At 40.8% G+C, this 25,304-nt stretch overlaps 1 protein-coding gene across 6 annotated transcripts in view; it reads left to right on the plus strand.

Moving 5' to 3' along the window:
* The window catches only part of Smarca2 (SWI/SNF related, matrix associated, actin dependent regulator of chromatin, subfamily a, member 2), a 189,710-nt gene that overhangs the window by 31,240 nt on the left and 133,166 nt on the right, over positions 1-25,304 (plus strand). For all 6 annotated transcript variants that reach the window (XM_023721884.1, XM_023721874.1, XM_023721877.1 and 3 more), the window contains exons 5-9: positions 5,735-5,993; positions 13,680-13,806; positions 15,648-15,821; positions 16,879-17,052; positions 19,628-19,798. In XM_023721884.1, the coding sequence (XP_023577652.1) occupies positions 5,735-5,993; positions 13,680-13,806; positions 15,648-15,821; positions 16,879-17,052; positions 19,628-19,798 (905 nt within the window). The remainder of the gene's footprint in view (positions 1-5,734; positions 5,994-13,679; positions 13,807-15,647; positions 15,822-16,878; positions 17,053-19,627; positions 19,799-25,304) is intronic.

Raw genomic sequence — 25,304 nt, forward strand, 5'->3', positions numbered from 1 at the left:
TCTATTTAAGGACTGCGGAAGGGTTAAGCTTTAAGATCTAGAAAGAAAACAATGCGTGAAATGTCCGTGTGAACGCACAGCAGGTTTTAGAGCTACGAAATTTCAGCTCAGGAGAATCTGTCCAGATGGAAAAGGTATCGCTGTGTGCGCATGTGAGAGCCCTACGCTTACCGAGTGCTGCTGGCCTGCTCCTGCCACATTCTCACTAGGAAGTAGACCCTAGCATGTGTCATGTGTCTCCTAAACGGAGGGACACTGCACACCCTAGCAAGCTAAGTTGCCAGCTCGTGGCCTGGACCATTTTCTCATATGGAATCCTCCGGAATGCAAGAAGTGTGCGCCTGTGTGTGAAGAGTTGCGCTGCGCTCTCCGTGTTCGGCCATGTTTACTTTTCCTCCACATGCAGCATCTGCGGAGTGAATCGGTCATCTTTGTTCCTTGCATCGCAGTGTTTAGTAGTGTTAGTTGAAAGGGTTTCCACTGGCAGCAAGCTAGCTCAGCAGTCTGAAGTGCCTGCTAAGGCAAGTGTAGGCAAGAGCAGGCAAGCGCAGGGGCTGCGGTTCGATCTCTGGCACCACAGGCCACTCTGGCCCCACCCCCAGGGTGGGCTGAGCCGGCCACAAAAAAAAAAAAAAAAAAGTTTCTAGAAATTTCCAGCCGGTCACAGACAGTCAGATAATGTTTGATGGTCTAAGGAAGTAACTTACTTGTTTGAGAAACCTTTTCATCTAAGGTTAAAATGGAACTAAATGCAACAGTGAGTTTTAAAGCTTGCATTGGCCTGGGATGTTGCTCAGTGGCATAGCACCTGCCTGGCAAGTGTGGGATCCTGAGTTTGATGCCCAGTACTTCCCACAAAACAAAACAATAATATAAAGGTTGCAGTTTCAGTTTACTGTAAGTCATCCTTGTTATTTTAAAAGAAATTATGTATATAGTTTTTGGCTCATTTCTAGAGGAAAGAAATCCTTTTTTCTTACCCACCTCCAATACCTACTTCTTCCCTCATTAGATCCTTTTCATTATCACAAGGACTTCATTTTATTACCCACTGCTTGTTCTTTTTTTTCTTGACAGTTGAGCTTCATTAGCCATGAAAATATTTCAGCAGATAGGGTTCTCTGGCAGAGTAGGCAAGGAGGCCATGGGTGAAGGAGGAGAAAGGGGTGTTTCCTTTATATAGGATGATCATTCACGCTTCCATCCAACAGCATAGCAGAAGTTGTTCACAAATCCTATTTCGTAGGGAAGATATAACACTTGAGGAAGACTTTTTTTTGGACTGACATATAAACAAAAATAAGACAATATTTTAAAAAGTTAATAGCAAATTTTATTACCTCCCTTGTGAAAATATAGTCATATATAATTGCTTATAAACATCCCTGTGAATATTTCAGGAGAAAATAAAGTTTACTGTGTCCACAGATCTAGTGCTTGTTGGGTTTCCGTTTTTCGTTTGCCCTACTTCCTAGTGTCATCCAGGGGTGGGAACAAGTTCTGGGCTGCGGTGGCTGCCTCATACCTACTTCAGGTGGACGTCACTGAAGGTGACGTGGTCCTAGTTACCACCGGAGGATGCAGCACGGATGAGGCCTCGCGCACAGAGCAGCTAACGTTCTGGGGGTTTTCCTGGGAAGATGGTGATCACCTTGCAGTGGGATGCATCTCCATCCCATGAGAACCGCTCAAATCTAGCCCATCATTTTCTTTTTGTTTTGATTCACATTTCGTGTTAGAGATTAAGGCGGAATAGAAAAAGTTCTGGTTTGGGAAAGGTGCAGGTTGGACTTTGTGGTAGAAAGCAAAAGTTGTTTTGCTTGTTGTTTTTTAGTGTTCAACCCTCCTATTGGTTTGTATCTAAAATTTCTTAGTCTGATTAATTTAAATACCCTATGGTTACTTTTTCCAACCTGTGGAAACCACTTACATTCCTGTTTAATACAGAGAACGGTTATTTGGAACGGTTATTTGGATAAGGGCCCCATGTGCCGAGTGGCAGCTTCAGGCTGAAATTCTGTGCATGGGAGACTTCGATATTTTAATGTGTGTTGACTCCTTTCTTCCAATCAGGCATGATGAGATGAGTTGCATACAGACCTCCTAGTAGTGAGGGGCCGCCTTCTGGAGGGCCAGGCCGTGCTTGACTTAGACCACTAAGGCGAGGGCTGAAGTTGGAGTAGACAGCATTTTTTCCCTCTGACAGCTAAGCCCAAATTGTTTACATTGGTGAGGGCCAAGAGATAAGCTAACAGTGGATTAGCCTTCTACTGGGGCTGTTGGGGACGGGCCCTCTGTATGGAGCTCTGAAGTAGAGGAGGTGATGTCTTAGATAGGGAGCAAGGCCAGTCAGGCAGATAAACTCTGCAGGCTGCCCGAGGGATGGGCCTAAAGCCTGATGAATAGGTGGCTCCATTCTGGGCATGTCTAATTGTAGCAAGCTGCATTTGGTTCTCTAACCTCTTATAAATAGAAGTATTTATACAGTCTGTTGGAGGAAGAAGAAAATAGGCCCACATAGTAAATGAATCTGTGGTGTTTAGTCAGGAAGTGGACTTTGCTTATAAGGAGCTCTGATGCCAGACGAACACTTACCTGAGTATTTGTGCTGAGTTTGTTTTAAGCTATAAAGACATTTTGAAATTTGTTATAGAAAATAGTAGTCTCAAAGTGTTTTAATTTTTTTTCCCATGGAAATTTTGCATAAAGCTGAGGATGGCAATTAAGCTAGGCTTTGTGTTTCCCTGTCCCTGGTGGCAGTAATTGCAAGAGCTGAGGGTGGGATGTATAGCTACATCATCTCCTGGGGTCCTTAGTACTACCTGTAAGGTGGGCCTTACTGCCTCTCCTTCCTGCCAGTGAGGAAACTGAATCATATAGCACTTAACGAACTTGTTCAGGCTCACACAGCTAGTGGGTGATACAACTCAGATGGAAGTTTATGATTTCTTATGGAAAGATAGAAGAATACTTCGCAAGTGTTTAGTGCACAGCTAATTATAGTACTTTTAAGTCAGAGATTGCAATATAGAAGTCCACGTTTAGGTCTTTCTCAGTTCTTTGGTATTACAGGTGAAGGAACTAAATCAGAATGTCATTGCATTCAGTGACTAAAGAGAAATAGCCAATGTATGGATCAGATCTACTTTGGAGCTGTAGACTAAAAGTGGCAGGATGACAGATGTACTCTGGATATCATTCTTTGATTAAATATGTTTTTAAAATTAATGGCTTGAATGTATCTTAAGGAGTCTACAAGGTCTTCTTGATCAGTATGTACAAACAACAAAGCTAAAGCATGTATCCAGAGTGCGTGAAATATGGAACATTGTGGCCCTATTTAAATTATTTGAGCTTTGAAAAGATGAGAAAATATTTTGAAAACTGAATTTAACATACTTATTATGATATCTTAAGACCTAAGTTTTCTTTCTTATAAAATAGTAGCTTATGGAGGATCAAAGTGTATTAAATGTACTACTTAACATACTTAGACTCGAGCTTCCAATATATTTAATTCTACTCGCTTCTTGAGCTTATTAGAGATTCATAGGATCACAGAGAATTAAAATAAAGGTTAGAAATCTATATTTCTTCTCATTTGAGTGGATCATACCTAAAGCAACCCAAATGAAAAATATGTCCCATTTTAAAGTTCTGTAGGGAAACATATTCTAAAACTTCCTTCCATAACTCATACCAGTGCTTAACAACCCTGAGATTTAATATTTAGGAATTCTTTTCTCATATGTGGATGAAGGCAACTCTAAATAAAAAATATTATGAAGAGCTGTGTATAATCTATCTTAGAAAATCAGAGACTATTTGGCTATAAAAACTTTCATTATAATGATAAATATCTAAAATTTAAAACATCTAAAATAGACTATTTAGAAAAGGGGAAAAGACTCTAATCAGGGGGAGACAGGGGTAGAGAGAACGGATACAATCAACTATATCATTTGCATATGGGAGAACTTCATGAACCCTATATATTGTTCCATGAATATATTCTAATGATCATAACAAAGACTAGCAAAGGTAAAAATTTAGAAAAAAAAAAAAAAAAAAAAAAGAAAAGCTATGTAATGCAGCCCCTAGAGAAAGCACCAGAAAATTCAAATAGGGAGCATTTTTTCCTTTTAGAAGACTTTGATCAACCCCCTAGAACTAAGGCTGAAAACTACCTCAAGGAAAAAACTCTGTATCTTTTGGAAAGTGTTGCGTAGTTTCAGATGTAAAGGAATAACAACACAACTTTGATGCCACGCAGAGAACACTAGTACACTTGCGCCAACTGTACACACACTCTGTGGTTTCCCCAGCAGTTCTGGTTCTTCACCTTCCTCCTGTCAAAATGTTTGCGTATCACTGTCTTTGCATTGTCATTTAAGCCCATTTCTGAGTGGTGTTTGTTATAAATTGAATAAATATATGTCATTTTCATGCTGTATATCTTCCTAGGCTTAATTACGAAGCCACTCTGAAGTAGATAGACTGTTATTGTTGTTGCTACTTAATAGCATATTTTCTTAGAAAGGATATAGAAATACTTGGCAGAATGCCTATTAGTGGTTGTAACATCTGCTGAAGTTTTTTCTTTAATTTACCGATTCATCTGGTAGCATCACTAATCTTATTTATAATTTTAAGGTAACTAAATATTCACTTAGAAGGAGAGGTAGAAAATTTATTTTCAATCCATACCTAGCAATTAACTTAAACTCTTGAGGTTTAATATAGAAAATGACTTTAAATTAGCATATTACATGTATTTTGATAAGCTTAAAGATTATAAGTTATTTTTCTTCTGATAACATGAGAAAAATGTTCTCTTGCACCTTATTGTTTGCTAATTTTTTTATTAAGGAAATGAACAGATTCTTTTCCTGACATTGAATGTTTTTAGAAATATTTTGTAATCCATAGTCCCAGCACTACTTTTTTTTTGAGGGGGTACGGCATGGCTCAGTCCTCCCTGGAGGTGGGGCTGGTGTGGCATGTGGTGCTGAGACTCAGTCCCCTACATAGTAATATTTTTAAGTTTCCAAGATTAAATGGATAAACTTGGCACAGGGGTGGTTCTGGGAATTGAACCCAGGACCTTTTGCATGCTGGACTAGTGCTCCACCAAGGGGCTACATCCTCAGCTTAGATGGATAAACTTGAAATGGTGCTTTTTAAAGCCCACTCGAGGAAGATGTGAGTGCCTTTCAGTCCATAGAAAGACTTGCAAGCTCCGAGTCACTTGTGAAGTTCTGTAAGCCAAACAAAAGCCTACTTGTAGGCCTTCAACCCGGCCTGCAGGCTTGGGAGGGCTTGGGAAGGAGGTGTGCAGAAAAGGACCGCAGTGTGGGCTGCGAAAGTGAGCTCAGGACCAATCCCCAGTGGGTCTAACTGCTGTGTAAGCCTCTTCTCTGAAGTCTGAATGCATCTGTCATTCTCAAAAGCAAAACAAAAGCCTACTTGTAGGCCTACATTAAAACCTAGCCCATCATTTCCTTAATTCATTACCTAAGAGTCATCTTTGGACCATTTTCAATAATGACTGAATTCCACGGGGACAGATGTCACCTTCTTTTCTTTCACCCCCACCCCCTTGCCCTCCTTTGGCCTCTCTCCCTCGAGTGTCTGAGACTTTTACAGGTCCCATCCTGGGCCGGGAATGGGGGTGAGAGGGTGGGCAGCTGGATGTCTCCCCGCTTGCCCTGCCTATGTTGCTCTGTGTCCGCAGGCACGGGGCTGGACGTGCTGGGTGGGCCCAGCGCTCCACAGAAGCTGCAGGTGCCTGCGCCCAGCGGTCGGCCCTCGCCTGCACCCCCTGCCGCCGCACCGCCTGCTGCCGCCGCCGTGCCTGGGCCCTCTGTCCCACAGCCAGCCCCCGGGCAGCCCTCGCCCATCCTGCAGCTGCAGCAGAAGCAGAGCCGCATCAGCCCCATACAGAAACCTCAGGGCCTGGACCCCGTGGAGATCCTGCAGGAGCGGGAGTACAGGTACTGCCCGCTGCGTGCCGTGGTGTCCCACAGGGGCCTTCAACCCCAAGGCTGGGGGCTGAGGTGCCTCCCGGGCTGTGGTCATCTTTCAGGGTCAGAGCAAGAGCTGCAGTTCTGAGGTAGAAGCTCGGCAGTGGGAATGACGGGAGAGCAAAGCCAGGAGGAGTTGCCTGGTCTGGGGAGGGCCCGTGGTGGCACTAGATTGGTGCCATTTCAGTTGGACAATCTTTACCCACCTAAAATGTGCCCCTGCCTTGCAGACCTGAAGATGCAGAGCCCGGCTTGGTCCCACAGAGTGGCCCTCTCACGCTGAGACCGTGCCATGCTGTAACCTTGTCTGTCACTTTGTGTCCTTGAACAGCTGAAATGGCCAGAGGTCCATCTTCAAATTAGTGGTACTACTCCTGATTCTAAAGCCCATTTTACTAGCTTGATCTTAGATAGTCTTAGTTTTAATTCACATGTGTTTTAGTCCATTGTTTGCTTCAGTTTGCTGGGAAAACCCCGTCAGTGTCCTTAGCTGGAGTCCTTATTTAAATTCATGCTCCTGCAACTTATTTTTACCTGATTGGATGCATTTAGCTAAATTAGGCCTTGGGATAAAGGAATGCCATAGAACCTTTTTTACTTTGTGGAGCTTTGGGTCTCAGACACAAATACCCAGCTATGTCCTTTTTGTATGACTATATCCATAGATAATAATGATCAGCTTCATGCTAATAAAACTTTATTTATAAAAACAGATTGTGACCAGGATTTATGGGCCATGGACTATAGTTAGACATCTCATTTAAGTGGTTAAATATCAACCAAAGGGGGTGAGGGTGGTTAAAGGACTGAGTCAAGATAAAACTATAGCATTGGATTCTGGAGTTGCTAGGAAGCATACTCTACCACTCACTCACTAGCTCCGTTACCTTGGTCAAGATAGATCTCTTTCCTGTGACTGTTCTCATTCATGCTCAAAGAAAGTATTACAGTGTTCCTTAAAAGCTGGGAAGATGCAATGATACAGGAACAGTCAGCAAATATTGACTATCATGATCCCTAACCATTATTAAATTTCAGGGGCCAGGAAGATAGCTCAATAGAATAAGCACCTGCTGGCAAGTACAAAGTCCTGAGTTCAATCCCTGGTACCGAAAAAAAAAAAAATCAAATAAAATTAGATTATAAAATTATAGTGTCGGTAGATAATATTTGAGATCCCTTTGAAAAAAAAATTTTTTTAAATGTATTTGGTACAGGGTCTCACTACACAGCTTGGACTTATAGTGCTCCTCTTGTTTTCAGCCTCCCCAGCGCTGGGATTACAGGCCTGCGCCACCACGCCCAGGCTCAGTGGCTCAGTGTGCCCTGGGGGCAGGGCTGGTGCAGCATGTGGTCCTGGGGATCAAACCCTGGTCCCTGTGCTTACCTAGGCAGATGCTTAGTCCACTGAGCTATCTCACTGGCCCTGAAAGCATTTGTTTAAGTTTTATTGAAAAGCACATGGGGCTGGTGAGATGGCTCAGTGGTCTAAAGCACCTACTTAGAACAAGCTCAACAAAGCACAGGGACCGCAGTTCAATCCCCCAGCACCACATGCCAGCCAGCCCCGCCCCCTGGTGGGCTGAGCTGGCCACACACACACACACACACACACACAAATAAATAAATAAATTTAAAAAAAAAAAAAAGAAAAGCACATGATTTATGCCTTTGGTATTAGACTAAAATATATTTAGTGTTTAGACTTGCTCTGAAAGAGTCCCAGTAACTGGCCATTGGATGTATAATCCTGCCTAATTGGCATTACAAGCCTGTGCCACTCTGTCTGGTTATTAAAACCATATATATATATATTTTAAGACAGTCTCACGTATATTATTTCATGCTGGCCTCAAACTCACTGTTATCCCAAGTTGGCCTCAAACTCTGGGCGATCCTCTTGCCTCAGCCTCCTTCATGATGGGACTAAAGGCACATCAGATGCAGCATATATTTTGGACTTTTATTTTATTCAATATGTCATGTACACCTGGAATGTTGGATGCTCATCATTGAATGATACTTTAATAGTGTTTGATAGGCAAATTCTTTTGGATCAATAATTTTTCTGTGTTATAAATCCAACTACTAGTGAGTACATCCATGGCAGAAGAGCTATCTTCATGTATTAGAAAATGTTACTGCTGAAAGAATTTTAAAAGTAATGAAGAAAAGTTAGTAATAGGATAAAACAGTATTGTGTAGCTGCTGCAAAAGTTTGCTCCCCCGCCTTCATTTTGTGCTGTCCTGGAGGCGAAAGCCTAGCAATACCTTTTTTAAGTGCTATGAACTCTCTCATAACACATTCTCTCTACCTGAAAATTTTACATGATTGCTGGTCTTTCCTGCTTTACTCAGCCTGTTTCGTGTGTGTGTGTGTGTGTGTGTGTGTGCATGCGCACACACGTGCACTGTTTTACTTTAAATCGTCTATATCACTCTGCCAGAGTTTTAATTGTAGGTCGATCTTCAATGGGATGAGGCCATGTTAGTACCTATTTCAGAAGCCTGGTCTCAGTAGATTCTCTCTCAAAGCATGTAGCATTTAGCACTGTTTCACTGTATTAAAAAAAAAAAAAAAAACTGTTATCCTTTACTTCTGTGTCAGTAAAAATTGTATCTGTGCACAGAATGGATGGAATAGCTATTTCTCCTGTTGTTGTTGTTGCTTGAAATATGCTTTTTCTTTTACAAAGCTGTACGAGTTTTGAAAATCTGGAAAGCCCTCAGTCTGAGACCCTGGTAGAAACTTCACCCTGCATTTTCATGTGATCATCTGGAGAAGCTACATGGGTTTGCCCTGGCAGTGTACTTCATTTGGTTTTTTCTTTTTTTTGGCAAAATTTTATTTTTTTAATTTATTTTTTGTTTTTTGTTTTTTTGTTTTTTTTGGCAGAACTGGGGATTGAACTCAGGTCCTTACGTTTGCCAGTCAAGCACTTATCCTACTGAGCCATCTCCCCGGTCCCCTGGCAGTGTACTTCAGATGTACTTCACATCAATTAATCCCACAAACATTTACGTGGACAGGGGCATGGCTTATCTTTAATTACAGAGTAATAGACAGATCTTGCCTAGATAAGTATTAATCCTATGACTGCAGAGATTATTTACATTTGTCCACTGAAAGGGTTAAATTGAGTCCCTTAGACACTTGTGAAAGACGCGAGACTTTTTCTTTTGGTCTTCTGTACTAGAATGCCTTGCTAGCCTCCAGCCTGAGTGTTACAAGGGTCTACTGAACTTTATCACTTGGAGAAAGATTTCATTAAGGTCTTAACCTCTTTCACAATTTGATACATTTTGAGCAAAAATCATGTGTCAGGGATTCTCCAGCAGATGTTGATTTCTTCAGTCTGTGTGATGTCACTCACCATATCCATGAGCACTGACGGGAAATTGTAAAAATCTTAAATTTTAAAACTTTCAATTCATTTGACTGCTTTTCCTTGTTCATCTTCAATCAAACATTTGACAAATTGACCTTTCTTCAGTCCTTGCATAAATAAGTCTCTGCATGTGAACACTTTGCCTCTGATCCTGCAAGCTCTTTAGTTAAAATGTTTTCCCTGTTTTGATTCATTCTTTTAAGACTCTTTTTCTTTTTTCACGGAACATCCTTGCTTCTGGCTGTAGCCTCAGAGCTCTCTCCCTGCTGCTTTTCCCTCCCTTTTGAGCACAGCTTTCTTTGTCCTATGAAGTATCTTCTGTCATTTCCTTGCATTAGGGTTAGGTGTTTGGCCAGATGTACTTCACATCAATTAATCCCACAAACGTTTACGTGGACATTGTATTTCACACGTGAATGGTATCTTGTCCTTTGGAATTGAGCCAGAATTTGGCATTAAATTAGTCATTCAGTCTGCTTGTGTTAGAAGCCTCTTACCTGTGTTATTTTTGTCCTGCCTTTGTCTCCAACACAGCCCTGAAAATTCCTTCTCAAAAATTACCAATAGCTGCTTTACCAGCAGTTACCAAAAGTCGCACATGCTCTCACTCTCTTTTTTTAAAGTGTCACTCAGCTCCTTGAAGGAACAAAATGTACCAGTGTCATTTTCTGTTCAAATAACCCTCCTCCAGGAATCATAAACTTCTCCTCTGGACCTGAACAAATATCTGTTGCCTTTAATGGAACTCTTTCTTGCCAGAACAGTAACCCTTCTTGATTTACTGTTCATCTGTATGAAAAACCAGAGTGACCTAATTCTGCTTCAATTTTCTATGCTCGCAAGGACCCTAAATGAGTCCCCCGCAGTCTCGCAGGATTGTATATTGTTGTTGTTTCGGGAAGTAGAGAATCCTGAATCTCTTTATCAGGACTACCTGCTGAATCCCATTTATGGGAAGATGAAATTGTCTGGAGAAGAGCATTATTTACAATGAAGATTTCTATTAGGCACAACAACAACAACAAAGATGTAATTTTTTGTGTTAAGGAGCCCCCCCCTGTACTTTTCCTACCCCACTCCTGTATACTGAATCGATTGTATGTAATTTCACTGTGAATCTTTTCCTCCTTTACTCGAGTTTGCATGGTGTACTTTTTGCCTCTTTCATAAAAGAAAAGATCCTTTTGTGCTGGGGACTCAGATTCACTGACCAATTTTGAAGTCTTCGGAGAAGCAGTTGCTGCATGGAGGAAGGCGCTGTACTCCCCACCTCTCAGCCACTCCAGTGCCCCAGGACCCCGTAGCCTGTCACTGCACATCCTGGCCACCTCCTCACTTCCCCTTCCTTCTCCTGGTTTCCCCCTGGTAGCTCAGTGTGACATAATCTCTGCACTGTCAGCCCCTGTGGACTGTGGTTATTTATTTATTCCTAGTGGCACAGCCCTGTGGAAGATTAAAGAGGACAAAGAGGCATCCTCTACTTTAGCACCTGACTTACTTTGTTGAGAAGAGGTAACCAGAATACCAAGGCATGGCTTGAATTTGAGAGTATTCAAGTAAGAGAGGTCTGCAGTAAATCTAGATTCTAGAACCGATGAGGCAGGGTAACCCAACTACTGTATTTAAATTTCCTTGAGCGTGGCCATAATCATGAGGGCATAAAGTAGTGCAAAGGTAAAGCTGTTTCAGTTCTTTTTTTCCTCCTTTCAACGAACTTCTCCATGAATGCCCTAAGAGTTAAGATGCGTCATCTACAGCAGTGTTTAGAGGCGGCGCTGTATGCATAGTTGAGAAAATGAACTGGATAAATGAAGTAGATATCTTTTTCGTATAGTCAGTGAAAAACATGGTGATAGTTGTGTGACTTGGTAGTAAAAGAGATTTGAAGAATTTGAATGATTTTTTCTAAAAGAAAATAATGAAGCCAATTGTTGCTCTTTGAATTAACACACTTTTTAGTCCATTGAATGTTTAGACCATTCATGAGTGCTCTGATTTGTATTGATGTGTTTAGCTAAAATAGCAGTGTGGTCATAGTTGCAATATTAACACATGATAATAAATCACTCAGTGAACTGGGGAGATAGCTCAGTGATCTAAGAGCCTGCCTGGTAAGTGCAAGGACCCAGGTTCAATCCCTGGGACCACATGCCATATGCACCCTGCAACCAGGTATGGTGGTGCACACCTGTAATCCCAGAGCTAGGAGGCTGAGACAGGAGGATCACTATTAGTCTGAGCTGCATAGTGAGACCCTGTACCAAATAAGTAAATAAAAGATTTTTTTAAAAATTAAAAAATGAATAAATTACTCAATAAGTCACAATCAATAACAAGCATGTACCGAATAAAGCAAGAATATTGTTTCAGTGAAGTCAATGAAAAATAAGTCATTCTTTTCTCACAATTACTTTGAAATTTTTGAAAAAGGTAACACTATTTATGTCCCCAATCGATCAACCATAGGTTTTTCAAAAGCATTCATTTTGGTATTTGAGCTGTGGCAAATAACACCTAAGTCATAGAACGTTTTCCTCTTTCATATTAATGTTCAGCATCTAAAAGTTTGAAAACAAATATAATGTTAACAGTTAACAATATCCTTCACTTTTACCTTTTATAGTAGTAGAGGTCCAAGAAAGTCCTCACCAAGTTGTAGTTTAATTATCTATCTTTGTATCATAGTGGTTTGGGTATCAATTTAATAAGGATTTCAATTTTGATTCCTTTCCTAGCTTTCTGATGTAAACATTATCTTCAGTTTTCTAATCAGTACAGTGGGCTCATTGTAGCACTCACCGTGTGTGTGTGTGTGTGTGTGTGTGTGTGTGTGTAAAGAGAGAGAGAAGGGGTAATGAAAGAAGAAAGATAATTAACTAAAAATGTATATTTAATAACTTAGTATTTAAAAAACTAAGTGCATTTAGTCGTTACTACCTTAACACATTATGTCTCGTTTTACGTTTCTTTTTTGAAATTATTTCAAGACAATTTAGAGGGAGATCATCCTAAAATAGATATAAGTGGCCCATCATTATTTATAAGAATAGAATTTAAAACTAGTTTATGTGTATAACAGTAGTAGTATCCCAAATAGATGAAGAGTGATGACTTTTATTTTCTATTTTGCTTTAATTTTGATGATGTGTCTACAGTTTTATTTATTTGTTCATTTGCTTGTTTATTTATTTATTTGGTACAGGGTCTCGCTATGCAGCTCGGACTCATAGTGGTCCTCCTATCTCAGCCTCCCCAGCTCTGGGATTACAGGCACGTGCCACCATGCCTGGATTTGGGCTGGCAGGGCATGCCTGGGGTTCCGGGGCCAGCATGGCATGTGGTACTGAGGGTCAAATTCAGGTTCTTGCACTTGCCAGGCAGGCGCTTAGGCTGCCAAGCTATCTACCTGGCCCTGCAGTTACATTTTGATGATGTCCAAAATGAGATTACCCTACATCTTTTTGTAGAAACTTAGATTATTTTTTTCTTTTGAGGCAGGGTCTCACTATGTAGTTCAGGTTAGCCATGGACTAACTATGTAGCCCAGGCTGGCCTTGGACTCATAGGCATCCTCCTGCCTCAGCCTCTTGAGTGTTGCACTAACAGGTTTGCACCACCACAGTGGGCTTAGAATACCTTAGATTTTAAAGGCTATATTGTGTAGTCACTGATTTTTAAAAATGCTTAATCTGTGTTCTTTTCCAAGGTAAGCACTGTGTACAAAGGAAGTAGCTGTGGTTGACAGGACTCTTTCAGAATATTATGGGCTAGCTGATCTGGTGGCCTCAGTGCCTACAGTTGGTCTTGCCTACTCCACTTTTGCTGCTGTTGTCATCAGCATTTTGGCAAGGAAGGCAGATGGCTTGATGGCCTGAGGACAGACCTGCAAGTCACAAATCTATAGTCTCAGCTCTGTATTCTGGCTGGCTGAAGCTGAGGCACAGCTCAAATGTCCTCTCATTTTCTTCATTTGTTAAGAGAAGCAAGAACATGTGACTTGCCCCTAGATGTAGTATGAGCCCTCCTTCTAGGTATTAGTGAGGAGTTAGGTAGACAGTATTGAGTAACACGTAGCACTTGTCTGCATTAACTCAAAGGTAGTCTTGCCTCTGCTTGACATCAAAACACCTAATTGGGTATTGGAATTTTCTATCAGTATTGGAAGACGTTTCTGTGAACTTGAACTGAGGTTATTGTTGATCACTGAAGATTAAATTGTAATGCGTGTTCCTCTCTTCCACTGCCCCATTTTATTATTTCTGTTCAGACTTCAGGCACGCATAGCTCATAGGATACAAGAACTGGAAAATCTGCCTGGCTCTTTGCCACCGGATTTACGAACCAAAGCAACAGTGGAACTGAAAGCACTTCGGTTACTTAATTTCCAACGTCAGGTAATGCCTTTTCCCCAATGAGTCCGAGATCTAGGAAATGAATGCAGTTGTTCCTAAAGTGTTATTTGTGACTTTCCTTTAGCCTCTTTATCTGCTATAAAGATATAAACTTAGTAAAGTAGTGTATCTTTTAGTTCAACAGTAGATAAACACAATAAAGATGAACTGCTTATTACGCTTTTCATCTTCTGTATACCAGAAACATCTTTTTCCTGTATTCTGGTGTACAAAATCAGAGGGATGAATGAAAGGCCTTGAGAAGAGTTGGGGATGGCTCCTTTGACTCCATGGGTAAGCAGGAAGGCAGTAGACCCGAGTTTCTTAGCGCAAATGTGAAACATGAGCCCTAACTGTGGGAAAAATTTTAACAAGGATAAATAGCTCCTCTGTGGAATTAATAGCTCATCATTTCCAGAAAGTCTTAAAACAATGTCTTGGCACTTGATTATATATCAGAATCTAACTTTGGGGCCCTTCATCACATATTGACTAATCAGCAAGTTATTTTCAGGCCTTGTTATGGTTCATAGTAGTTACTTATTAAGAGCTGGTATAACATCTATTTTCTCATTTCGAAATCAGTAGGAGGCTAGTGGAGTGAGGCAGAACTAATTTGCCCTTTTCTGAGGTTTGCTGTGTCGCCCCAAAAGGTGCAGTTCTACTAGTCCACCGACTGCCTTACTAAGCTAAAGGGAATAAAGAGGACCTCGCTGTCAGCCAGATGGTTAAAGTGTGGCACATGCAAGATGAATTGCTAATGAGTACATGTAGTTTTGAAGTACAGCATTGCATGATTTTGTGTGTTGGAGGATGGGACTCAAGTCCCGTGGCCACCACATGCTATTGTCATGTGAACTTGGGAGTAGCCTGTGACTCAGTGGGTGTCACACTACAGATGGGCAGGTTGGGTGCTACTTGTGCAATGGGACTATGAGAGTAGGTTTCAGATTAAATTTTCAAAAAGAAAAACAGTTTTCAGGTTCTATTTGCTTCTTTCTTATAGGTGACTGCTTAATGTGAATCAGTAAAGTTTGATGGTGTTTTGTTAAACAAACATTAGTGAAGTATATTTTCAGGAACGAGTTTATATTCAAATTAGCTTTAGGATGCTAGTGTTTGATTTTTAGTTGATATTATTGAAAAATTTATTATCCATAAAGTTTCCTCATTGTATTAATTATAATTGATGCCGATTTCAGATTCAATTGAATGATTATTAGAATGTGTACTCAAGTCCCTGCCCACTACTGCCACATGACATGCAGTATGAATAAAATATTCTATTGATGATCATCTAAGACAAGTCTATGATATAAAATTTAAATATTTTTCAATGACTATTATGAGTAAAGCGGGAGGAAACTGAGACCAGTTATTTTCCATTGTTTGAGGATATGAATTCATGTTGTTTGAGTTTCTGCTGGTACTGTACAACATGAATAGAAAGGAACTCTTATTCATTTTGAAGATCATTGTGAAAGGTAATCTTTAAACATGAGAGAGTGTTACTATGGCATTTAAAATGAAATGCAAAAATTTAAAAGCTTATTAATTAACATCATTAGGAAAACAGCAGAATGAGTTAATGTGTTAAAGACAATATCTACACTTTTTTAGCCATTACTGCACTATAATTTTTTTATTTGAATTATGTGGAAAGAAAATTTATAGCATCCTTGAATATACCACGTAAATTTGACATGACTCTAGTTCATTGATTAAAAGACAATGACTATGAACGTTTGGAGTCCCATTCCACTCCATCAAATAGAAACAAGTAAAGGCCAGCTCAGGAATCTGGCTTCTGCTCGGATGCTGTCTCACCCCTCTCCTCTCAACAGCTGAGACAGGAGGTGGTGGCCTGCATGCGTAGGGACACTACGCTCGAGACAGCACTCAACTCCAAAGCCTACAAACGGAGCAAGCGCCAGACACTGCGAGAGGCACGCATGACCGAGAAGCTGGAGAAGCAGCAGAAGATCGAGCAAGAGCGAAAGCGCCGGCAGAAACACCAGGTCCTTCTATTCTGGGTTTCGCTTGCCCTTTCTCGGGCAGAAGTGGGACACAGTCAGAGGAACTGGAAAGGTGTCCTCTGGTGGGCGGCGGTGACATCACTGAGCAGAAAGGTGTCTCGGAGTTCACATAGCCCAGCCATATCATTTTATCACCCAAGACACTTAAACCGAGACAGAAATGATAAATGAGCATCTGCTCAGGGTTATAACTGGTCAGTAGCAGGATGAGATTTAGGACCCAGCTGCCTGAGATTCCTGTCAAGTATTGTCCCCTGATGCTGCGGTAACAAAAACAAAACAAACCAGAGTCTGCATAGCTTATGAGCAACATAAATTTATTTGTCACAGTTTTGAATCCTGGAAGTTCAAGGTTAGCACTTCAGCACAGCCAGGCTCTGGTGCAAACCCTCTTTCAAGTTGCAGACTAGGTTTTATCTACAGGTGTCAAGGAGACAAGAAGGGAAACTCCTCCAGGTCCCTTTATATGGGCACTAATCCCATTCACAAAAGTCCCATGTCCTACTACTTTGGAGGCTAACATTCTAGCGTGTGAATTGGGAGGTTAAGGTTCTAGCATGTTTCTGCTGCGTTAAAAAGTGAATATAATTTATGCATGGCAACGATAGCTTTGCATAAATTTACTTTGTGTTATAGTTCTGAAGTAATAAAGAGTAGAAGAAACATTAGTTTAGAACTGGAAATACCCAGGACGCTCTGGATTATGTTAGGGTGAACAGTGGCTTTGCTTTAGTATTGCCAGGTTTGAGTCTCCCTCGGCCTTTGGTCTCTCCATTCTCCAGCAGCTACACCCTGGCAGTGAGGATGATGCTTTTCCATGGTGCTGTCGCATCTTAGGTGTGGGAGGGCCTGTCTTCCCCCATCCCCTAGCCCACACCTCAACCGCAGAGATGCGTGAGGAAGCCCACTCTAAAAGGAAATTCTGGTCTTTGAAGTGTGTGACATGTGAGCTGAGATGCTTCTTGGCCTGTGCTGATACCTCACAAAACACTGGAAAATGGATCTGAACTTTTTTCTTCCTTGTCCATCAATTCTTTAGGAGTACCTGAATAGTATTCTGCAACATGCGAAAGATTTTAAGGAATACCATCGATCTGTGGCCGGGAAGATCCAAAAACTTTCCAAAGCAGTGGCCACCTGGCATGCAAACACTGAAAGAGAGCAGAAGAAGGAGACGGAACGGATTGAAAAGGAGAGGATGCGGAGACTCATGGTAAGGGCCTGCGGCCAGCCGAGGAGCAGGAGCAGTGGCAAGTGGCAGGAGAGTGTGAGATAGGGCAGGAGGAGGAGGAGAAAATGAAAGCCAGTCAGCAGACCTCTTGCTGTGAATGTGTAGAGGATAGAAAGAAGACCATTTTTTTCTTTCCTTGACAGTGCATGTCACAATTTGGGGCCATTCCTGCCAAATGTAGCATTTCTGTGTCCTAAGGTACCTCTGCTGTACAGATGGTGGCTTCTTAACAGACAGGCAGGGGCTGTATTTTCCAGATTAATGACAAGATCATGAAGAATGGCAAATTCAGCTATTTGCAAAAGATGACCTCTTAGGGATTAATGTCCCAAGTTGAGTGAATAACTCATTAGAGTGTCTTTGAATTTAACAAGTTGTAAAAGCTTTTTTTTTTTTTTAATGCAGTACTAGGGATTAAACCCAGGGCCTTGTATATACTAGGCCCTGAACTATATCCTCAGCCCCTTTTTTTAAAAAAAAAATTATTTTCAGCCAGGGTCTTGCTAAATTACCCTGGCTGGGATTATAGGTGTGCACTGCTGCCTGCTAATATTCTGTTCTGGTTTTTGGTCTTTTTTTGCTGGGATTGAACATCAGGCTTTGCAATATACTAGAAAGAGCTTTACCTCTGAGCTCCATCTCCAGCCTAGAGTTCTCTTTAGTGAGGTCTCTGGCGCTTACCTTTTTTGTTATTGTTGTTAAATGGCAGAAATCATTCTCTAACATTATAAAAGTGATTTTAGTTTAATTTTGAAATGTGCTTTTTGATAGTAGCTGTGTTATTCTTAAAAGCTATTGTTGGATGGTTACATTTGCACTTCTAGGTTATAATGGCTATATAAAGCACTGGGAGAGCTAGGTTTATTTCACTGGCCTGAGAATTTGGTTTTATTGACAGTTTGTTTTTGAAATTGGACAAAATGCACAGAAGATTTTAGAAAACTGGAGGCAGTTTGCAATGGTGATGGTAGGAGACCTGCGGATCTGTGTGGGACATCACACCTGAATGGGTGAAGACAAAGGCTCAGTCCATAATTACGTCCTTGGAAGATTCTGAGTAACTCTGTCTCCCTTGCTGACATTATAATTTGCATCTTACTTTGATTAAATTGATTTTATTCTAAAGAGTAAGCACCATTTTTTAAAGGCTCTGGCTCCAGACATTCCAAAAAATTTTACCATTTTATCATGCCTCTCTCTATTTGAGGAGAGAGACAACTGTCCAAGAGATTTCTCACTAGCTGCGGAGACCGTTTTATAGTGATTAGAACAGTCAGCAGTCACATCTGCCTGACTCAACCGAAGGGAAACTATATTAGAACTTCAGTAACAGATTGGTTTGACACTAATGATTAGGCATTTGCAAATCATTAATTTTTGCAATTAAATGATGGAATATACAGATAATGGAGAAACTGAAGTTTTTTTTATCACTCTTTCTTCAAGTGAGATCAACCATAACCAAAAGCAATTAGAGTTATAATAGCATTGGAAGTTCACGCTCATTCATGGGGCAGACAGCAGGCAGACTGAGTGATGAAGTTGCTGTTGCTCGCACACATACTGGAGTGACACCGACAACTGAAGACCCTGAGTTTTCCTGTGATGGAATTGCCTCTTGAGGATTTGGCAGCATGCCCCTCTTATCCAGGCATCACATGAGAAAAATATTTTGGAATGTTCTTTCACTGAGCATGTAGAAAAAAGATTTCTCTCAAAATCACTTAGAGTACATCAGAATTTTCTTCTGTTTAAGCTCATCATGGTGCTTCATGAGAGATGCAGGGCAAATTGCCATCTCTGTGTTTTACTCCAGCAGTACTAGACTTCAGGTGCTGGATGACTTGTCTCTAGCTAGCTGGGGCTGGAACTCAGTGAAAATCTCTGCAGAACTCCCCTAAAGTTGACCTTTCCTACCAACAGCATGGTTTGAATGCTAAAAAGAGAAAAGGGAAATGTTTCTAAGCTTAAGAAATTATGTGTTAAAGCCCACTCCATTCCTTGTCTTACTGAAATACTTATGAGGGAAAGAATATTTTATCTGGAATTTGCTCTGGACAGTCTAATTTGGGGCTAGGGGAAGAGTTGGCAAAAGGATAACGACACATCAGCCGTCACCATAAGGTCGTTTTTGTTGCTTGGTGTTGCTCATATGAGTGACTGTCCCATGCTCTCTACTTCAGATTATACAGCATTTAAAAATTTCCAAGATACAGTACAAAGTTAAAAATAGGCTTCAGAGGTGTGATTGTCATATTTGAAGTTTTATGCAGCACAAGAAACAAAGACGAACCAAGCGCTGCCTCCTGGGACTTGATCAGACCTCGCACAGCGGGGCCTTGTGCTCTGACTTTGCCGTGACCCCAGGTCCTGGGCGGCAGTGCTGTGCAGTGTCCGCTTGCTCAGGCCCAGGTTCTCTGCCATCGCCCATGCGTCCTGGCTCACCTGGTCTGCTCCGCTCACCACCAAGCTCCAGATGTCAAGTGGAGGGATTGGTGTGAGATGGAGCTATCTGTAGCTGTGTGACACTCTCGCCCTTCTCTCCCTTCGTTAACAGGCTGAGGATGAAGAGGGCTATAGGAAACTGATTGATCAGAAGAAAGACAGGCGCTTAGCTTACCTTTTGCAGCAGACTGATGAGTATGTGGCCAATCTCACCAACCTGGTTTGGGAGCACAAGCAAGCCCAGGCAGCCAAAGAGAAAAAGAAGAGGAGGAGGAAGAAGAAGGTGAGTGCTGTCCTGTCAGTGGCTGAGCCTGTGCCCCGTGGGCAGAGACCAGTGAGTTTTGCTCTTTTGTAAGTGTCACTTCCAGACTGGGCATGGTGGCGCGTGCCTGTAATCCCAGCTCTTGGGAGGCTGTAAACAGGTGGATCACTACGAGTCTAATCTAGTAGTGAGACCCTGAACACCCTCTAGACCCTTCCCTAAAATAAAAATAAAAAAAAAAAATATCACTTCCTCCACTAGTGGAAGGTTTGGATTACTGAAGCAGTAATTGCATCATGTAATATGGCTTGAAAGTAGACAGTGTGTTGCAGATAAGACAAGAAACAGGATGGATTCAACTGAAGCAGTGCAGTCCATGTTTTCATTGTTTAATATGGTATGATATTTGACACCAGGTACACACCATCAGTGGGAGAAGGAAACACAAATACTTGCATAAGTTTAATGACAGTGGAGCAGGGGACTGCTGAATTATATTGGCCACATAAGAGACAGGGAAGAGAATTAAGGCAGTGCAGGATACAGTCAGGGACAAACCCGACGGTGTATAAGATAATTTGGGGATACTTGTGGAGCAAATTGTAGCCCATTTGGACCGATGGTGTTGACAGATGGTTTATTCAGTTCTGTTACCTGTGGATTGCAGTAGATTAATTATATAGATAAGAGTTTGGGGGTAGTTACAGAACAAATGATTGTATGTGAAATATATGCTACTTAGTATGAAGAATAAAAGGTAACATTTAGCACCTCTGCTTGGCAGGTATTATGTCCGCTGAAGAGTAACTAGCTGAAGGTGATCTCCGAGGGCAGATCCTCTCGGAAGATTAATTTGTCCAGCAGTCTAGTTATTGTCTGGTAGTCAGCCTTCTGTATCTGCAGTTCAGATTCAGCCAGCCAAGGATTGAAAATATTTCAGAAAAAAAAAAACCGCTTACCTGTATGGAAAATGCAGACCTTTGCTTTCCATTACTTCCTAAACAATATAGTAATGATGATTTACGTAACGTGTGCATTGTGCCGTTATTCTGAGTAACCTAGAAACGACTGAAGGTATGTAAGAGGATGTATATTGTTCACGGGCCAACGCTAGGCCATTTTACATAAGAAAGTCCTCAAATTATGTTATCCACAGGAGTCCTAGGTATAATCCCCTGAGGTTACTGAGCAACAACTTTATTTTGTTTTCATGATCAATTTTGATTAGGCCAGGTGCAAACGTCAATAGAAAGTCTTCCGCAGAATTGCCAAGACAGATTTGGTAGTATTTAATCACTTATTCTTTACAGTGAATAATTGAACAAAATGTTTTTCAAAAAGTAATTAATTTCATGGCTCCTGAATTCTCATACCTGTTTCATAATTAAGGAGGAGGAATAAATTTGTGAGAAGGCACCTTCTTGCACCCAGTTTCCTTGGTATAAGATCACTTTCTTTATTGTGAAGATGAAGAGGGTGGGTGACTCAGGGCTTGGATTTAGACATTTTATTGGTAAGGAATTGCTCATTTTCTTGTCAATGTAGAGTTATACATGTTGCAAAAATCCAGCTCCCAATTTCTGACTTAAAAAGACATTTGCAGAGTTTGGGAGCGGCCCAAATACAAGCAAATGCAGGTCTATAACACTCCTTTAGTGGACTCCAATAAATGGCGGTTCAGTGTTTTCCGCTCTAGGTATATTATGTAGAGGTACTTTTCTGTATTTCCTTGGCATTAAAAAGCTAATGGTCCAAATTTGAGCTTCTGTTTTGTAATTAATACATTTCTGCCATGGTATTAGATAGTTGTTTCATCATAGGCAAAGTTAGATCATTGAATGTTGATGATTATGCCTATTATTTTATTAATCTGTGCAGAGCAAGGTCTTGACACAGTATTTCTCATGGGAGTACCTACTGTGTTAGGTCTATAGGTTGGCACCCTCCTTCTAAATTCAGGATTGCTAGCATTTAAGTATTTGTATTTTATGTTTTTACTCAACAACTATTAGCTGTACATTCTTTATGAGTCTGGGTAGGGTGCTAGAGAGAAAAATATTGAAATATAGTCAGTCATTAAGCATGTACACAAAGCTATAATTCCAAAAGATGAGGAACTCTGTGAAGGAAAAACGGGGGTCAGATTAGAGGTGGGGTCCAGTTTCCTGGCAAATGAATACTGGCAGCCAAAACAGTGATGATCTGCTTTGCCGAGATCTCTAAGCGTCTCCATGGATTAGCTTGTCTAGTCATTGGGAACGATATTTCCTTCATTACCAGCCAGCTAGCTCCTCCTCCACGCTCTCTCAGGATGCCTCCCTAGCATCTGAGCATCATGCCCCTTGCAGTGTAAGGAGGAGGGGTTATGTTTCCTTCCTGGACCATCTGTCTCACTAGAAGAAGTGGGGTTTAGAAAGCACTGGGGGGGAAACCAAGACTCTGCTTAATCCTTCCTGGACCCAGTCTCATGCATGAGGCTTTAAGATTTAGTTCAAAATGAATTACCTAGTTCCAGATGTACCTTTATTCAAGTTCAAAGGCAAGGGATGCTTTGAAAAGCTGATTATTCAATACTGGATTATCTGTAGTTCTTCTCTCCTCCATTAGAGTGAATGATTGAGATTCACTTATTCCAGCTTCTCTGATAGCGTTGGAGGAGACTTTGGCATCCATAAACCGGAAAGTTCTGTGCTGTCCTTTTTAGCAGTTTCCTATGGTTTGTTGTGCTGTACCTGTTCTTTTTTGAAAGTTAGATAGTAGCCCTCTATTTTGAGAGCCCCTGCATTACTGAGTGAGCTGGTAACGGTCCTGAGCTGGTTCCAACCCAGAAAAGCCAGTGAGAGACAGACAGCTCGGAGATCTGCCACTGGAGACGAGTGAGGTTGACCTTGATTGAAGTATAACTGGACAACTGTATGGTTTTTTATAATAAAATTTCTCAGTGTAACACAGAAGACCTTTATGTTCTTCAGGGAATTTGTTATGTTTACTGTTGTTGTGAATAATAGGGTGGGTTGCTGACCGCCTGTTATGGCCTTGTTTAATTTCCTCTCTTGCCCATTAGGGGCTTTTCTGTGTAGTACTTATTTATAAATCATTTTGAAGCTTCTCATTCTTGGCCTGTCTTCCATTACTGTCCTTGAAATGGAAGAAAAAGAGGTAAACCATGTGGATCTACTTAAAGGTCAGAGGAGGAAAAATTTTTAAAGTATTGAAACATCAAATTATGTGAAGTCAATCTCTGCAGGGTTTCAGGCTGAATGTGCAGTGTTACATGCCTTCAGTATCTCCTCGAGGTCTCCGTTCCTAGCCATGGTCATTTTCTAACAGCCAGAGGTGACTATGGGATAAAAAAGAGCATTGAGTTCAAGGTACAGGCATATGCAAATAGGATTGAACATTTCTACGTCAGTAAATCCAACCACTGGCCACATCATGATAGCGTATAGTCTTTTGGACTCATTTTGCATAAGAAAACTTATGCATATTAATTTGCTATTATTTTCTTGCAGAATATTTTATTAAAAGATCTACGGGGCTGGTGAGATGGCTCAGTGGTCTAAAGCACCTACTGAGAACAAGCTTAGCAAAGCACAGGGACCGCAGTTCAATCCCCCAGCACCACATGCCAGCCAGCCCCGACCCCTGGTGGGCTGAGCTGGCCACACACACACACACACACACACACACATAAATAAATAAATTTTTAAAAAAAGATCTATCACATAGTGCTTCAGTCTTTTGATTCTTTGGGAGTGAAAGGGAAACTTGCATGCCACATAGATTTGTTGTGAGGCATACGTGCAAGAGTTTCTCTACTTGCAACATTCCGTGCAACCCAGTAAGTTTTCAGAGATATTAGTTATTGTATCAAGCAGTAAAAGTGAAATGATAATTATTGATCTGTGGTTTTTAAAATAAAATTAAAAACTTTTCTTAACCTTGATTTCATATGCTTTGTGATGTTGAATAAGTAAATGGTGACTCTTTTGTTCTATCAACTGAGGATTAATGGGGAGATGTCTTTTAGGTTGATGATGGATTCTTTATTTATTGGGGCCTACAGAAGAAAGCAGATTGTAAAGTATTTGGTCACTTAGTTCCTCGGCTCCTATGAAGAGAATTTTCTATTTACATGGCCTCTAATTCAGAATGATTTCTGGTGATAATAAGGTATTTCTCACTGAGCTGTAGGGAACATTTTTGCTTAAGCTGTGGTTAAGACTGAAGACAGAGGTACCCCCACCCACTACGTACAAGATCAGCCATTTCCCGGGTGTAGCTTCCAGTGCTGCTTGCCATCAAGTCAAAAATAAATATGTAATTTTCCCTTCCACATCTTTCAGTGGGAGGTATACCAGGAAAACTATGTTATTTGTTTGTGACATTTCTTAAAAATCCATGGTACTAATGGGCATGTGCTTTGAGAATTCAGGAATTCTCTAGTATTTCAGTAACATGCAGGGTAACTCTTCACTCTTTCATCATAATCTTTTCAATTTTTTTTTTTAATTTTTAGTACAGTGTTTACAAGGTCTCACTGCACAGATCTGACTCATATTGATCCTCCTGTTTTTAGCCTCCCAAGCTAAAACTTGGGATTACAGACACACGTCACCATGCCCAGTCTTGGTCTTTGTCTCAGCATGCCCCAGGAGTGGGCCAGCATGGCATATGGTGCCAAGGATTGAACCCTGGTCCCTTGTGCTTGCCTAAGCAGACACTTTAGTCCCCTGAACTTTCTGACCAGCCCCATTTTTTTCTTTTTTAAATTTATTTTTAAAGAAAATAAAAAGTAGTTTAAAAAAAAAACCTTTAGAAATGATACAGAATTTCACTAAACAAAATAATAAAAAATGAGCAATGGCTGTTATAGTGCATAACATTGTCTTTAAAGTAGCTGTTTAGATTACCAGATATAAGCAAGCAAAATTGGTTAAAAGACGTTATAAGAAATTAAGAAAGAGAAGAAAGAAAAATAAGCATTAGCCACTCCTTTCAATAGACAGCAGAAATCAACAGTGCAGTTATCCTGTATATATACATAAATATATAATTTTCCCTTCTTTGTTTCTTTCATCCTTATCCGAGTTGTTCCTTCTCTTTGAACAGAGATCTTTTATTCTCTCTCATTCTCATTCTTCCTCTCTGTCCCTGTCTGTCTGTCTGTCTCTGTCTCTATCTGTCTGTCTGTCTGTCTCTCTGTCTCTGTCTCTGTCTCTGTCTCTGTCTCCGTCTCCGTCTCCGTCTCTCTCTTTCTCTAACTCCCCCAATTACTATTGCAGTAAAACTCCGGACTATTGTACTTTGGAAGGGGAGATCTCCCTGCCATGAAGTATTGTTCGATATAGTGACAAGAAATGCATTTTCTTAATCTTTTTAAACATTAAAAAAAAATCAGAGAAGTCTTCTTGGCATGATTTTCAATGAAAAGAACATTAGCTATAAAATCATAATTGTTGAGATATTTGCATTAGAGTCAGGTTACACTCTTCTGTATCTCTTGTGTTTCCTCAAAGATCATTTG

The sequence above is a fragment of the Octodon degus genome, unplaced genomic scaffold, assembly GCF_000260255.1.
Source record: "Octodon degus isolate 3935 unplaced genomic scaffold, OctDeg1.0 scaffold00087, whole genome shotgun sequence".
Taxonomy (NCBI): Eukaryota; Metazoa; Chordata; class Mammalia; order Rodentia; family Octodontidae; genus Octodon; species Octodon degus.